This window comes from Carassius carassius, chromosome 2 (assembly GCF_963082965.1).
Source record: "Carassius carassius chromosome 2, fCarCar2.1, whole genome shotgun sequence".
NCBI classification, from domain to species: domain Eukaryota; kingdom Metazoa; phylum Chordata; class Actinopteri; order Cypriniformes; family Cyprinidae; genus Carassius; species Carassius carassius.
In genome coordinates, this window is record NC_081756.1 from 32,419,665 (window position 1) to 32,434,468 (window position 14,804).

The following is a 14,804-nucleotide window of genomic DNA, read 5'->3' on the forward strand; positions in this document are numbered from 1 at the left end:
CACACTCACTTTTCCATTAGACACATTGTGCTAGGAGTTCATTAATGTGTACTTCAACTAAAGCACTAGTGTCTAAAATGTAACTTTAAACCAGCTTCTAATATTAATAAATTCACTAGTAGATAAACTGATCATCTAAATATTTATAACTGGCTAACAAAGCTGTATTTTGCATTATTTTTGTAAATTAAATAACTTAATTGTCATGAGGCAGTATATATTTTTAATGAAATTGTCATGGTGATGATTCAGTGTGGAAATATTACATATACACTACTGTTCAAAAGAAATTAATTTTATTTAGGCAAGGACACAATAAATTGATTTAAAGTGACAGTAAAGACATTTATAATGTTACAGAAGATTTCTATTTAATTCTATAAATGTACATTCTAATTATCAGAGAATCCAGAACATATAGAGTAGACCCTGAATATGAACCAGCACATGCTGATAATAATAAGAAATGTTTCTCGAGCGCCACATCAGTATATTAGAATAATTTCTGATGGATCATGTGACACTGAAGAGTAATGGCTGCTGAAAATTCAACCTGGCTATCATAAAGACAAATTTTAAATAAAAATGAAAAGGTCAAGTAAATATGGCCTGGGTGAGCGTGAGACTTGAATTTGACTGACCCCAAAAGCTAAATAAACCTAAATGACCAAGACGTTTTCTTGAGAAGATCCCAGTGTTGGGATACGTAACAGTCATTTTTATTTCACATCAAAGCCAGCTTTGCCTGTATGTAGTGTTTATTTTGGAACCTGACTGAAACTTTGGGTTTTCAAGATAACTTTCATTTTATGTAACATTTACGTTTTTCTGTTTTGTCCTCTCTCTCTAGAACAATGTTACAGCCAGTAAGGAGAAGGAAGAAGTGGAGGCAGCACGGAAAGCATCCGAGGGCCAGACAGGCCGTCTGTCTCAGGAGGTGGAGAGACTGCGCAAGAGGGCACAGGAGCTGGAGAATGAGGTTGCCAAACTCAACCGCATCATTGATGAAGCCAAGCTGCAGGAGAGCAGGCTGGGGGAGCGAACTGTCCGTCTAGAGGTACCTTCAGCCCTCTCTTTGATTGTGTGAAAAAGAAACTTAGATTTTTATATGCAACCCCAAGGCAACCCTTTATTCTGGGGTAAAGGCTCAATCTGTGTCTAGAAATGCAGTCACACAGATGTACAACATCTATCATGTGTTTGTTTGTGGCTAGAAAGAGAAAAGGCAGTTGGAGGAGTCTCTTGCTGAGGTCAGGGAAGAGGAAGAGGAAATGACCCGTGCAAACCGGGCTCTTGGCACTCGCCTAGAGGATGTGCAGGTGAGACCTGGGAAACCCGAGTTTTTGGCTGGAGCTAAGAGTTTGGTTGAGATATGAATTTGTTCTTTTGTGTATACAACTACTGTTTTCTTTGTGTATATCGTTCAAAATTTTTTGGGTAAGCTGTTCTTTTTGAAAGAAGTCAACTTCAACAACAATTTCCTGAATGATAATGTCGTTTTTACAGCTTCAGATATGTATACTGTGTTGCATTTAGGTCACACGGTCTTAAAACTATCGTTCAGAGCAGCTTCACTATTTCAGTAATTGGCCTAAAGGAAGTCATGTTTTACTGTGTTAAATTACACATTCCCATCCATAGAGAAACTTGACCACATTGAATCGAGAGCACCATGAGCTGCAGGAGAGACTAAAAGAGGAGAGGAGTCAGAAAGAGCAGTTTAAAAACACCAAGAATGAGATTGAAGATGAGAGGAGGCTGCTGGACCGGACCATGGAGAAACTGCAACGGGAGGTGACAGAGACCAGAGTTATTAATATGCTTTTTTTTTATCATGTCCTAATACGCTTATTACTAAGTTTAGTCAGAAATCTCCTACTGGTTTTTCAGTATCTCTTTCTGTCTGTATAGATGTATGAGATAGTGGAGGCATCTCAGAGCTCAACTCAGGAGCTGCAGGAGCAGATAGACATGTATAAGGACAAGAACCGGAGGGAAATGGCAGAGCTTCAGAAACAGCTGCAAGAGGGAGGACTGGAGCTGGAGAAATCACGTCTTACCGCCAAGACCCTTCAGGAGGAGGTGGGTGGAGGAGGGTCGTTATATCAAAATGTTTTTAAAAAATTCCAACTTGAAGCCAAGTGTAAAAACAAAAGAACCAGCTGGTCTGAGCTGCAACAGTTTTATTATGGCCCATTCACACCAAGAACAATTACTATAAAACTGTAACCATTAATGTGTTAGCATCCACATCTACCCACAATAACATTCTGTTTATTAAGCACACGCTGCAGTTATTTTGCCTGCCGCTTTAAATGCTTGCGCTCTTTTAAGTTCTGATTTGTTATCACTGTATTTATTGTTTATCTGCTTGAAAAGAAAAAGTTCTGAAAGTGATTCCAACAATATTGTTTCTCTGTGCCGTTATCAATTGTAAAATCATAACAGGTGTGGACTTCCCTATTCTCATAGAGTTAGAATGATTTTTTACATTTTTATAATTATCTTTATAGTTATCATCCTTGGTATGAATGGGTGTGTACCCTGTGATACTTAGTGCTACAAAACACATAAAAATGTCCAAAACTGTGTTATTACCATGATAACTGTCCAAAAAAGTTATATTGTGCAGTCTGGAATACAGATAGGAAAATCACATTTTATTGGTAGGATCATCTGAGGTAAACATTTGAAAGTGAAACACAAAGCATGAACTCTGAGAATAAGGGCTTCTCTATTTATCCAACAGCACAAAAAAATCATGTAAATATGGGAAGTTTGTCTAGCCAAAGTGAAGCTGGCATTTCTTAAAAATTATGTACTGTGTGTTTCTGAAGATGCATAACAGTGGGCTAGAGATATATTTGTAAATGTAAACTCAATCAAATGCCGAGTTAAACATTATTTGCATAACTTCTAGTTGATCTCTTTCTCTGTGGAGATGAATATCACCATATCGGCTCTCTCAGTGTTAAATAAACCTCTGGAATGTTCCCCGCCACCATTAGTCATCGGCCGACATTCTTTTGGCAGATTAGATTTTTCAATCACTTCAGCAAAATAATGCAGTCTCTTTCCAACCCTTTAGTTTATTTACGCAGCAACCCCAAGTGGGACTGACCTTTAACCTTTGCTGTTATGCGCTTTAACCCTTGTCAGTACTGTGGCATTTGAAGAATGTTATTGTTTGATATGAGAATCAGGCATTGTTGGTCAGTCCCCCCCCCCCCCCTCCAAACTCATTAACACTTTATGAGCCGAGAACAAGGGTGTAATCTGGCCCACTTTTAGTGCTCACTGACTGTGAAATATCTGTTCATGAGCAGATAAGGGAACAGATTGTCCGGAAGAAAGATACAAAGAAAAACAAACAGTTAAAAGAAGATAAGAGATAGAAGAGTGAGACATCCTCCGCTGAGCAGCTGTGTGTGAAGGTAGAGAAGGATGCTGTGTTCCTGTGGGGTCTGTCTGAGCGATGACCTACTGACTCCTCATCCTCCCAGAATTCCTTCTTACACATGTTCTCCTCTCTGACACACTCTCCTCATACAGAGCATGACCTCAGTCACACAGCTGTTTCCTCTGGAGCTACATGTACACCTCTGCTGCTCTCTGCTATTAAACCAAGTCACACCCATTAAAGCTGTATGCTTCTTACATGCAGGACACACATTAACACATTTTATCCTTCTTTGCTGAATATCTATTATTACACAGTCTTCTCTTAAAAATTACACGTAAAGCTCAAAATCACTTGTTCGTGTTGAAGAGTTGATTTGATGTGTTTAGAAGTAACTCTTGACGAAGGCAGCATCTTGTGGCCGAAAATGTAACTGCAGGAACAGGACAACAAAATGTTGAAGTCAGGTTCAAGAAAGATTAATTTCACACATGTAGCACAGCATGAATATCATGGGACAGATTAAATGGTATTGGAGTTTAAAGGGACAAAATTAAATGGCAGATGTTTTATATGAACCTTTTCTTAATTTTATCACACCGCTTGTCCACTGTAGGGTTGCAGGATATATAAAATATTATATAACTCCCTCATCACTTACACTATGGATCAAAAGTTTTTAAACCTTCTTTTCATCAAAAAATCCCAGAAAAAAATGTAATGTGGCTTCCACAAAAATATTAGGCAACACAACTGTTTTCAGCATTGTTTCTTAAGCAGCAAATCAGCATATTAGAATGATTTATTAAGGATGATGTGACACTGAAAACTGGAGTGATAGCTGCTGAAAAATCAGTTGTACTATCACTGAATTAAATTACATTTTAAAATATAGAAAACTGTTATTTGTAATATCGTAATATTTAATAATATTCATTCTTTATTTTTTATTTGCTTCTAATAATCTTAGTCTTTCCAACCCCATTATTGAACATTAGCCAATTAACACACAGAAGCTGTGAAAAGATTAATTTAATTATGCTTTCAGATACCAATACGAGTATTGTACATGTTTTTACTGAATCAAAATCCACTACAGAATTCATGTTTTCTCTCAAAATCAGTGCTTAAAATCTTTCTTCTTAGGCCTGTTCGGAGCCATCCGACTGGATGTAAAAGTGTTAGTCTCAGAGACTAAAATGTGACTGTGTTTTCAGCTGGCTCGTCTGCAGGAGGATCTGCGGCAGTGTCAGAGAGACAGAGATGAAGCGCTGCAGAGAGTGAAGGACCTGGAGCAGAAGGTTTTTGAACTGGAGGTGGAGACTCAAACCAAAGCCCATTCAAATGACAAAACCAGACAAGTCAAACTCTTGGAGGTGCAGCATGAATGAAGACATGTCTTCCTTTTATTGAACTATTGACTACATTATAATGTGAATTTGTTGTAATGTGCAAACTGTTTTTATCCATCAACAGGACCGTCTGTCTGCAGTCCAGATGGAGCTGGAGGAGGAGAGACAGAATGGAGACTTGCTGTTGGAGAGAATAGACCGGGGAAGAGAACAGGTGACATCCTTTTGACACACTCGCATTTTGTCATGAATATTTGACCATAATCAATAGTGAAATCATTAAAACTATACGGAAATATGGGAATTATTAAGTGAACAAGACTATCTTATATTTTAGATTCTTTAAAGTTTAGATTACGGGTCATATCCCAGATGCCTCTCTTCAGGTGGTGCATCCTGGGATGCTTTTTAAATAGTATTGAAGAAGTTCTCATGTAAATGTACCTTTTCCTCATAATCTCGCCCAGCTCATCCATTTAAATGGTCAAAATATAGTTTGTGATAAAATTCATACATAATTTATTTGTCTAACAAACTAATGTAAAATATTTAATAAGGCTTTTGTTTAAAAGGTTTTTAAAATCATGCAAAACAGTATTGTCACATTTCTCCATGCTTTTGGCAAGTATGCATATGAGATTGTTATAAAGCTGGTGTCTTTTTTTTTTTTATATTTACATTTCAAGAAATGCACAATTTTGAAATCATGTCTACGCCACTCAAAATGTTGTGTCTTGAAGATGTCCTTCTCTATGAGTACTTTGTTACAACCCCCGCACTTTTTCAATTTTGGTGAAATACAAGTGATTGAATTCAACTGTTGAGTTCTTCTTTGCAAAGGTGCACTTGAGATTCAGAGTTAATTCACACCAGAGCAAGAGAACGATGGAGTGTGAGAGACGGTGCTTGTGTAATTGTTCTCTTTGGCAGCCTGCCTCTTGGTGAAAGAGTGCCTGTCCGAATTTCTGGCATCAAGTAAGAGCATTCTCTAAAGCTCCACTTCAGACATAATATGCAAGTGGCCATGCATCTCAAGCTGGCCAGAAGCAAAGCTTACTCAGCTACACCGCATTTTAGCAAATCATCTAGAATCGCCGGAGAGAATTCTTCCTTCCTGAAAGACAATCCCAGTAAAGGGAACATTTTGCAAACTTAGGAAACAATGACGCACGTTTCCTGAGAAACAAGGTCTGGTTCTACAATGTCAATGACTTGAAGTGTTGGTACATTGCTTTTTATGGAAGCAAGACCAAACTTTTATGTGCAGAGGTTTATTTTTTGAATTGAGACATTTTAGGATCATGCATCATTTGGTTGGACCTATAACCTTTTTAAAACTTTTTTCACATGTAGCCCAATTTTTTCCCCCCTTTTTTATTGTTTGGTCCGATTGCACCTGACGCACCACATTTAGACTCCTTAAAAAGTGACAGATCTAGATCAGGGCTGAAGATGTGATTAATAGATTAATAAGGAGTGGAGCGTGTGAGCTTTTTTTAATTGTCTGGAAATAGAGAATCGAGGCGAATATGATGACACAATAGTGTTAGACTCCGGCCGAGGTGAGTGTCTGTGGAAACAGTAGAGGGCTCTGTGGAGTAACAGAAGTGGGGGTTGGTGTCAGGTTGGGCACACCTGCGTCCAAGGCAGCAGGTGCACGAGCGGCTGTCTAAATGAGAGTAATCTCCCACTCTTTGCTCACATGCTCTCTCTTTCTCTCTCTGTCTGTATCGCTCTCGTGCTTTGATTAGTTTCAGTGTGTTTTCTGCTCTGCTGACGCAGCTCCCTGCAGGGGAGAGCGGCACACGCGGCCCATCCCTCATCCCTGAGCCCCGCTGTCATGCGCTAATTGGCATAAAATATCATCCACTCTTAGTGCCTGGCAGCAGACGAAAAGAGCCATCTTCTCTCTATCGATCTCCTTTTCAATTTGAATCCCTTCATCTACATCTGTCTTCACTGTCCTAAGGCAAGTTCTTTCTACATTTTGAACATCTTTTGTGCATCTCATGCTTTGATAAGAAATATCATGATCATGATGTCCATGAGAAATGTTTTTGGTTTGGAGAAATTATAGAAAAATGTGAACATTTTAAATTTTTTAACTACAACCCGAATTCCGGAAAAGTTGGGACGTTTTTTAAATTTTATTAAAATGAAAACTAAAGGAATTTCAAATCACATGAGCCAATATTTTAATCACAATAGAACATAGATAACGTAGCAAATGTTTAAACTGAGAAATTTTACACTTTTATCCACTTAATTAGCTCATTTAAAATTTAATGCCTGCTACAGGTCTCAAAAAAGTTGGCACGGGGGCAACAAATGGCTAAAAAAGCAAGCAGTTTTGAAAAGATTCAGCTGGGAGAACATCTAGTGATTAATTAAGTTAATTGATATCAGGTCTGTAACATGATTAGCTATAAAAGCTTTGTCTTAGAGAAGCAGAGTCTCTCAGAAGTAAAGATGGGCAGAGGCTCTCCAATCTGTGAAAGACTGCGTAAAAAAATTGTGGAAAACTTTAAAAACAATGTTCCTCAACGTCAAATTGCAAAGGCTTTGCAAATCTCATCATCTACAGTGCATAACATCATCAAAAGATTCAGAGAAACTGGAGAAATCTCTGTGCGTAAGGGACAAGGCCGGAGACCTTTATTGGATGCCCTTGGTCTTCGGGCTCTCAGACGACACTGCATCACTCATCGGCATGATTGTGTCAATGACATTACTAAATGGGCCCAGGAATACTTTCAGAAACCACTGTCGGTAAACACAATCCGCCGTGCCATCAGCAGATGCCAACTAAAGCTCTATCATGCAAAAAGGAAGCCATATGTGAACATGGTCCAGAAGCGCCGTCATGTCCTGTGGGCCAAGGCTCATTTAAAATGGACTATTTCAAAGTGGAATAGTGTTTTATGGTCAGACGAGTCCAAATTTGACATTCTTGTTGGAAATCACAGACGCCGTGTCCTCCGGGCTAAAGAGGAGGGAGACCTTCCAGCATGTTATCAGCGTTCAGTTCAAAAGCCAGCATCTCTGATGGTATGGGGGTGCATAAGTGCATACGGTATGGGCAGCTTGCATGTTTTGGAAGGCTCTGTGAATGCTGAAAGGTATATAAAGGTTTTAGAGCAATATATGCTTCCCTCCAAACAACGTCTATTTCAGGGAAGGCCTTGTTTATTTCAGCAGGACAATGCAAAACCACATACTGCAGCTATAACAACAGCATGGCTTCGTCGTAGAAGAGTCCGGGTGCTAACCTGGCCTGCCTGCAGTCCAGATCTTTCACCTATAGAGAACATTTGGCGCATCATTAAACGAAAAATATGTCAAAGACGACCACGAACTCTTCAGCAGCTGGAAATCTATATAAGGCAAGAATGGGACCAAATTCCAACAGCAAAACTCCAGCAACTCATAGCCTCAATGCCCAGACGTCTTCAAACTGTTTTGAAAAGAAAAGGAGATGCTACACCATGGTAAACATGCCCCGTCCCAACTATTTTGAGACCTGTAACAGAAATCAAAATTGAAATGAGCTCATTTTGTGCATAAAATTGTAAACTTTCTCAGTTTAAACATTTGCTATGTTATCTATGTTCTATTGTGAATAAAATATTGGCTCATGTGATTTGAAAGTCTTTTAGTTTTCATTTTATTAAAATTTAAAAAACGTCCCATTTTATCTGGAATTCGGGTTGTACTGAAAAAAGAGAGTGAATATCTACAAATTGATGTAATTGCTCCAAGTCCACAACTACAGTATGACTTTTAGAAATTTCAATTCAAGCTATAAAATCCTTTAGAAATGTAAACTACATACAATACTGTACTACACCAAGGTTTTTTGAAAGAAATAAATACTTTTATTCAGCAAGGATGCATTAAATTGACCAAAAGTGACTGGAAATACATTTATAATGTTATTTCAAATAATTCCTGAGAAATTCCATCATTATGGGGAGCTAGAGACGGTTGCCCTCTATCCCCCTTATTATTTGCAATGGTGATTGAACTTCAAGCCATTTTGCTGAGGTTAACCTCAGATATCCAGGGTATACCAAGGGGGGACCGAGACCACAAACCTTTCCTCTATACAGATGTCTTGCTTCTATTTATCGCAGATCCTCATAACTCCTTAATGTTAGGACTGTACTTGAGTGTTTCAGTCGCATTTCGGGGTGTAACTCAACCTCTCTTAAGAGTGAATTATTTCATATAAATTGCGCAGAAAAGATTTTTCTGAGCTGTAAAAAAAAATAATAAAAAAAATAGGATATCCCTTGAAAAACTGTCCAAGCTCCCCATTTCACGCGCCCTAAATAATTATAAACCATACCGATTTACATTTGGAAATCTTTTTTGCTCATTTAAATAAGATAATCTTGTCTTATCTTTGGAATAACATAACCCTTTGGATCAACTTTTTCCTGATGACCCAGAACAAAGAGGAACCGGCTCTGGCTCATATACAAAACTTTATTTTTATCCACTTGTGTAACTGCACTAAGAGATTCCTGGCAACTGGATCTTAATATCTGCCTGACGGACGAGGAATGGAATGAGGCTATACATAGAATTCATTGATCTTCTATTTGTGCTAGACACAACCTTATTCAATTTGAAGTGGTACATAAATGTTCCCCTCTGTCAACCCCACCTGTACAAGATGTAAGCAGTCCCCTGCTGCATTAGCCCAGATCTTTCTGTCTTTTACTTATTCTATAATATTTTGTAAAGATGTCTTTGCTAATCCTTTTTTACGGTATATTTTTGGTATTGTGTGTGGAAATACTGTCATAAAGTGAATAATTTTTATTATATGAAAAATATTAAATTGTCATCAAACGAATAATGATATTATGGCCTTTCAGGGCTGCTTTTAGCAATGGTTGTAAAGCAAAATGTAAATGGACAAGATCGAGAAGTCTTCACGCACTGGCATGTTTTTAGTTCGGGAGGAGTGTTTTGTTGTTGTTGGTGTGGTGCGTTAAGGTTTGTGTCGCTGTGTTCGTGTGACAGTTCGAGCAGATGAGGAATGAGCTGATGCAGGAAAGAGCCAGCAGGCAGGAAGTGGAGTGTGACAAGATATCCCTGGAGAGACAGGTAAAAAAACAAACGCATCTGACTCTGATCGATGCCTTAAACCAACCGTCCTCTGCTCCTGTAGCTCCTGACCTCTCAAACTAGCAAAACTCTGCACCTGTAACTTTATATATAATTATACATTCCTTTTCCTTTTGTGTGTTAAGAATAAGGATCTAAAGAGCAGGATTGCATATCTGGAGGGATCTCACAAGCCTAATAAAGAGGGATCGGTGCCCCAGCTGGAGAACCGTATACAGGAACTGGAGGAGAGACTGGAAGCAGAGGAGAAGTAAATGAGAAAACGAATGCATTTAGTGTGTCCTACACATCATATCATTTGGATTTTTGTAAAATGTCTGGTATTAAAAAACTAACTTGATTAATACAGGGAACGGAGTAACCTGCAGCTGGCGAATCGTCGTCTAGAGCGCAAAGTGAAAGAAATGATGATGCAAGTGGAGGAAGAGCAGCATTCACTGCAGGATCAGAAAGATCAGGTCAGTAAACATTGCTCCTCAGAGAGGAAAACAACCTTTTGGAAATAATATTTAATGGGTCCTTTTAGGCGTGTGCAGCAATGTTGAGATGTGATGTGTAGCCCTTATCTGATGTGGTGCTGTATGTGTGTAGCTGAACCTGCGTCTGAAGGCCCTGAAGAGACAAATGGATGAGGCGGAGGAGGAGATCGACCGACTGGAACACAACAAGAAGAAACTGCAGAGAGACCTGGAGGAGCAGCAGGAGGCCAACGAACAACTCCAGAGTCAGCTCAAAGCACTGCGCAGTGAGATGAGGTAACCATTCGAACGCTACTGAGATAAATGAATTGGTGGGTTTTTGTTAAATGTGAGCAAAAATCAATTAATAGAACCAAAGACTTAAACTACTTCAGTCTGTGTGCATTGAAAATATTTAAAACAGGAGTTTCACAATTTGAGTTGAATTCCTGTTGAGTTGAACTTTTCCACGACATTCAAATTTATTGAGATGCACCTGTGTACTCACATTCCTTAACCTGACTAAAAATGTTTATTATATATATAATTAATATATATAATTATTTGTTGATCCACAAGGCGTAAGAACAACTCGGCACCAGTCCTGAATGCCGATGATGATGTTGATGATGATGATGACGATGATGACATCAGCACTGATGGTGAGACCTACTTCAGTTCTTCATCCGGCTACAAACGCTCCAGCAGTCAGGACGCCGTCATCTCCAAATTCTCTCAGTGAAAAAAAGACTGGAAGCTGGAAAGGAGTTCTTAAGAAAGGTGCAAAGATAAATTTGTGCTCTGTTATAAACTCTTTGCCACAATTTAATCATGAGCCTAATCCCACTGCCTTTTCCCCATGATGATATATTTTTGCTAGGTTTTTGTACAAGTAATCTTTTATGTGTTCAACCCTATTGATACTGTATAGCACTATATATCTGTGTACAATACAATGTTTGTCATTTGCATTTTCTTTTTCTTTCTTTTCTTTTATTAAACTGTTAAACATGTTAATTCTGCAGTTCCACTAATTGACACTGACATAAACAGCCTTTAAATTATGCAAAAATGTGTTATTTAACTATCTGGAATGTGAGGGACGGACAGATCTGAAGGCAGTTCAGACAATAAATATTAAGGGATTTATGTATGAGGGAATTTTCATATATGAAAACACAGTTATAGCTTTAGAGTAACTTTTTTATTTTTATTTTTTATGAACAAGCAGTTTTAATGTTATTTTTTTTCTGTTCATCTGAAGCCGCTTTCACTTCTGTAAATGTTGGGTTCATTTTTAGCATTATTCCAGACAGCACCTTGAAAATGTACAGCGAGGCTCTGTTGCAACTAGCTACACCAATCAGTAGACCTGAAATATGTTACATTGTATTGATGCATTTATGTTTCCAGGATTTTTTATTCCTTTATGAAACAAAACAGTGTTATGGATAAACCATATGAGCCTTTTGTATTATATAACCTTTATAACTGGTTTCATTGTACCTTTTTTGCTACCCATGGGATGCTGCCCTGTACCTGCACAAATGTGAAATCATCTGTGTTCCTGTTGTTTCAGAGTTGGAAAAGAAAAGAGGTTCTTTTTCCTTATGCAAGCCTTGTATATTACTGTGTTGACAATCACCCTTTGAGAAGACTGTGATGATTTGCACTGTATGTGGAAGTGAACTCTTTGTGTCTCTGGTGCTTAAATGTTGTTTAATGGAACAAAAGCACTATTATTAGTTAGTTTTTTAAGGTTCAAAAGTTAAACCTACCTCTCTGTACACAGCTACATAAAAAAAAGAAGAAAAAAAAAAGAAATAAGCTCCAGTTATTCCCATGATGATCATTGTTTATTTTATAATGCTTGGTTTCCTCTTATTATAATTTAAAATGTACTGGAAGTAATTCATAATCAGTAATGTGTATTAAATTATGTTCTCTAGTCCAGTTGTTCTCAACCAGGAGGGTCTTGTAGTCAAAAGGTTGAGAAGAATCACGGTTTAAAGTCTAGATCCTGATCCTATTGTGCCTTTAACTAGAGAAACCAAACTGATACAGGTCTTGTAGAAGAGCAAAAAGAGAAAAAAATAAATGCCTCCCCTAATGTTGCTGCATTTGCATACTGTGCATCTCTTTACAGCTGAGCCGAGGAGGAGAGACCCCGAGCCCCATTGATTGTAAATACTTTGGCTGTTGTCTTGAGATCTGGTCTGTATTGTTACAGCACAAACAAACTAACCTCCTGATGTGCAGAGATTCTTGACAAAACCTTAACTTATCAGGGTGGGGCTGACATGGAAACTATCCTGAAGTCCCAAGATTCTTGAAATTCCAAGCCCACTACACACACAGAGAGAGAGAGAGAGGTTTGGTGATCAAAACAGTTTCTTTCATAGGCTAGCAATGTATCCTTAAGTCGTTTTATCAACATTGAGATGTGGCGATCTACTGCTCTCTTCTGGTCATTGAGAAGTACTGCAAATTTAAACATCTAAACGTCACAATACAGAAGTTCACAGTGACTTAATATTATACATTAACCTTCTGGAACAAACCAACAGTGCTGAAAACACGTTTCAAGAGCAATGGGGTTTTTAGTATTGATTTTTGATTATTATTATTTTGCCAACATCGACTGATGTAAATAATATGACTGTGGTAACACCTCTTCATGTGGCACTGAAAAAAAAAAGTAAAATAATTATAAACAGATTATAATGACACCATCGGGCTGTCAGTCAACTTTACAAGATACATACCTGCATCATTAGATCATTAGTCACAGATTGTATGCCTTTTGAAATACTAATAAAAATGTGATTTGCGCTTTTTCAGAAAACTTTGCCATTATATTGTGTGTTGTGAGGGGGGTGTTTTAAAAGGTTAAAAGTCCAGTCACTTTGGATCTATGATTTAAGTTATTTCCTTTGTTCTGAAAACTTGTTCAAATCCTTAACCCTAAGAATGTGCAATTGCAAAGTATGTTTGCCTTAGCAAACATCGCTAATAAATAGACTGGAGATGCTTGATTGAACAGTCATCAGGGGCATCTCCTGTCCCTGGCGGGAGTGATCATTTATGATCAGCAGACTACTGAATTCTAATATTGTGCAGTGGCCCCTAGCAGACGGGCTCTATTAGGGGCCGGTCCATCACTGATCTGAATGAGAACAGGAAGTTGTTTGCTCATTTTGTATTTCAAATTCATCTATTCACACCACTGTTTGCTCATTCTGGAGGACGTCCTCATCTTTATTGTGTCTTGAGATGAACAAAAAGAGAGTAAACAGGGCACAGGAGAACAGAATTTCTCTTGCCCTTTCTTTCTTTTGTTTCTGTCTTTGGTTTTCCATTTTCCATTTTCCATTCACGCTCATGTTTTTTTTTTTTTTTGTTATCCTGTCAAATGCCCTTGAGCTACCTTTGGCTTCCTGCTGGTTTATTAAATGAAGTTCATTTAGAGGAAAACTTCTGATTCTCAGTTTATTTAAACTGTTAATTAAAGTACCATTTAACGTTTGGGGTCAGTAATATTTTTGGAATGTTATTGATTATGTTTACAAAGACTGCATTTATTTGCTCAAAAATACAATTAAAATATTATATTTTAACAGTTAAAATATTATATTTCATTTCATAATTATAAGACATTTTATTACAATTTAAAAAAATGTAATTTATTCTTGTGTCTTTAGGGTCACGTGAACCTTCAGAAATCAGTCTAACCTGACTTTTTGTTCGAGAAACTTTTCTTTTATTAAAAAACAGCTGTACTGCTTAATATTTTTGTTAAAACCGTGATCCGTTTTATACAGAAAGTTCAAAAGAACAGCATTTATTTGGAAAATAAACTTTTTGTAACATTATAAATGTCTCGACTGTCACTTTGGATGAATTTAATGTATCTTTGCTGAATAAAAACAGTCTTACTGAAATTCACTGTAGGCAGACTCGACTCAAAAAACATCTGCTGTGACATTAATGACATTAATTGTGACATTAATGATCCAAAACCTCTCCAAACAAACATTTGCATTCTGTTTCTCCCTCTCTCTGTTTTTCTTCATTTTGCTGTTGTCACTCCTCATCTTAGAAATGTGTGTGATCTGCACCTCAGGGAATCCACTCCATCTAGTTGGACCAGCTAAGTAAGGTAATAATACGTAAATAACACAATGGGTACATGTAGGCTTCTAATTTACATTTTCATTTCGTAAATTGTTGGTGAGGTGAACTGAATGGATGTAACAGTTTTTACCGATAATGTTGTGTTGTGAGAAGTGATGGATCTGAACTGAAAATAATAATTCACATGGTTAGAAAGATGTATCTTCAGGTCAGACTATAGGGGAGAATTAATCTGCCATATGCTATATCCTGTTTTAGCATTAATGAGGAAAACTCCACAGCCAAGAAAAAGCTGTAATGTGTGTTGTCCTCTAAAACAGCCAA

At 37.7% G+C, this 14,804-nt stretch overlaps 1 protein-coding gene across 1 annotated transcript in view; it reads left to right on the plus strand.

The window, feature by feature from the left end:
- Window positions 1-11,274, plus strand: part of LOC132108601 (cingulin-like protein 1) — a 30,421-nt gene extending 19,147 nt beyond the window's left edge. The window contains exons 9-19 of the mRNA XM_059515251.1: window positions 851-1,057; window positions 1,215-1,319; window positions 1,642-1,794; window positions 1,912-2,082; window positions 4,618-4,776; window positions 4,877-4,966; window positions 9,784-9,867; window positions 10,014-10,138; window positions 10,238-10,346; window positions 10,480-10,643; window positions 10,926-11,274. Of these exons, the coding sequence (XP_059371234.1) occupies window positions 851-1,057; window positions 1,215-1,319; window positions 1,642-1,794; window positions 1,912-2,082; window positions 4,618-4,776; window positions 4,877-4,966; window positions 9,784-9,867; window positions 10,014-10,138; window positions 10,238-10,346; window positions 10,480-10,643; window positions 10,926-11,088 (1,530 nt within the window). The 3' untranslated portion in view covers window positions 11,089-11,274. The remainder of the gene's footprint in view (window positions 1-850; window positions 1,058-1,214; window positions 1,320-1,641; window positions 1,795-1,911; window positions 2,083-4,617; window positions 4,777-4,876; window positions 4,967-9,783; window positions 9,868-10,013; window positions 10,139-10,237; window positions 10,347-10,479; window positions 10,644-10,925) is intronic.
- The last annotated feature ends 3,530 nt before the right edge of the window (window positions 11,275-14,804 follow it).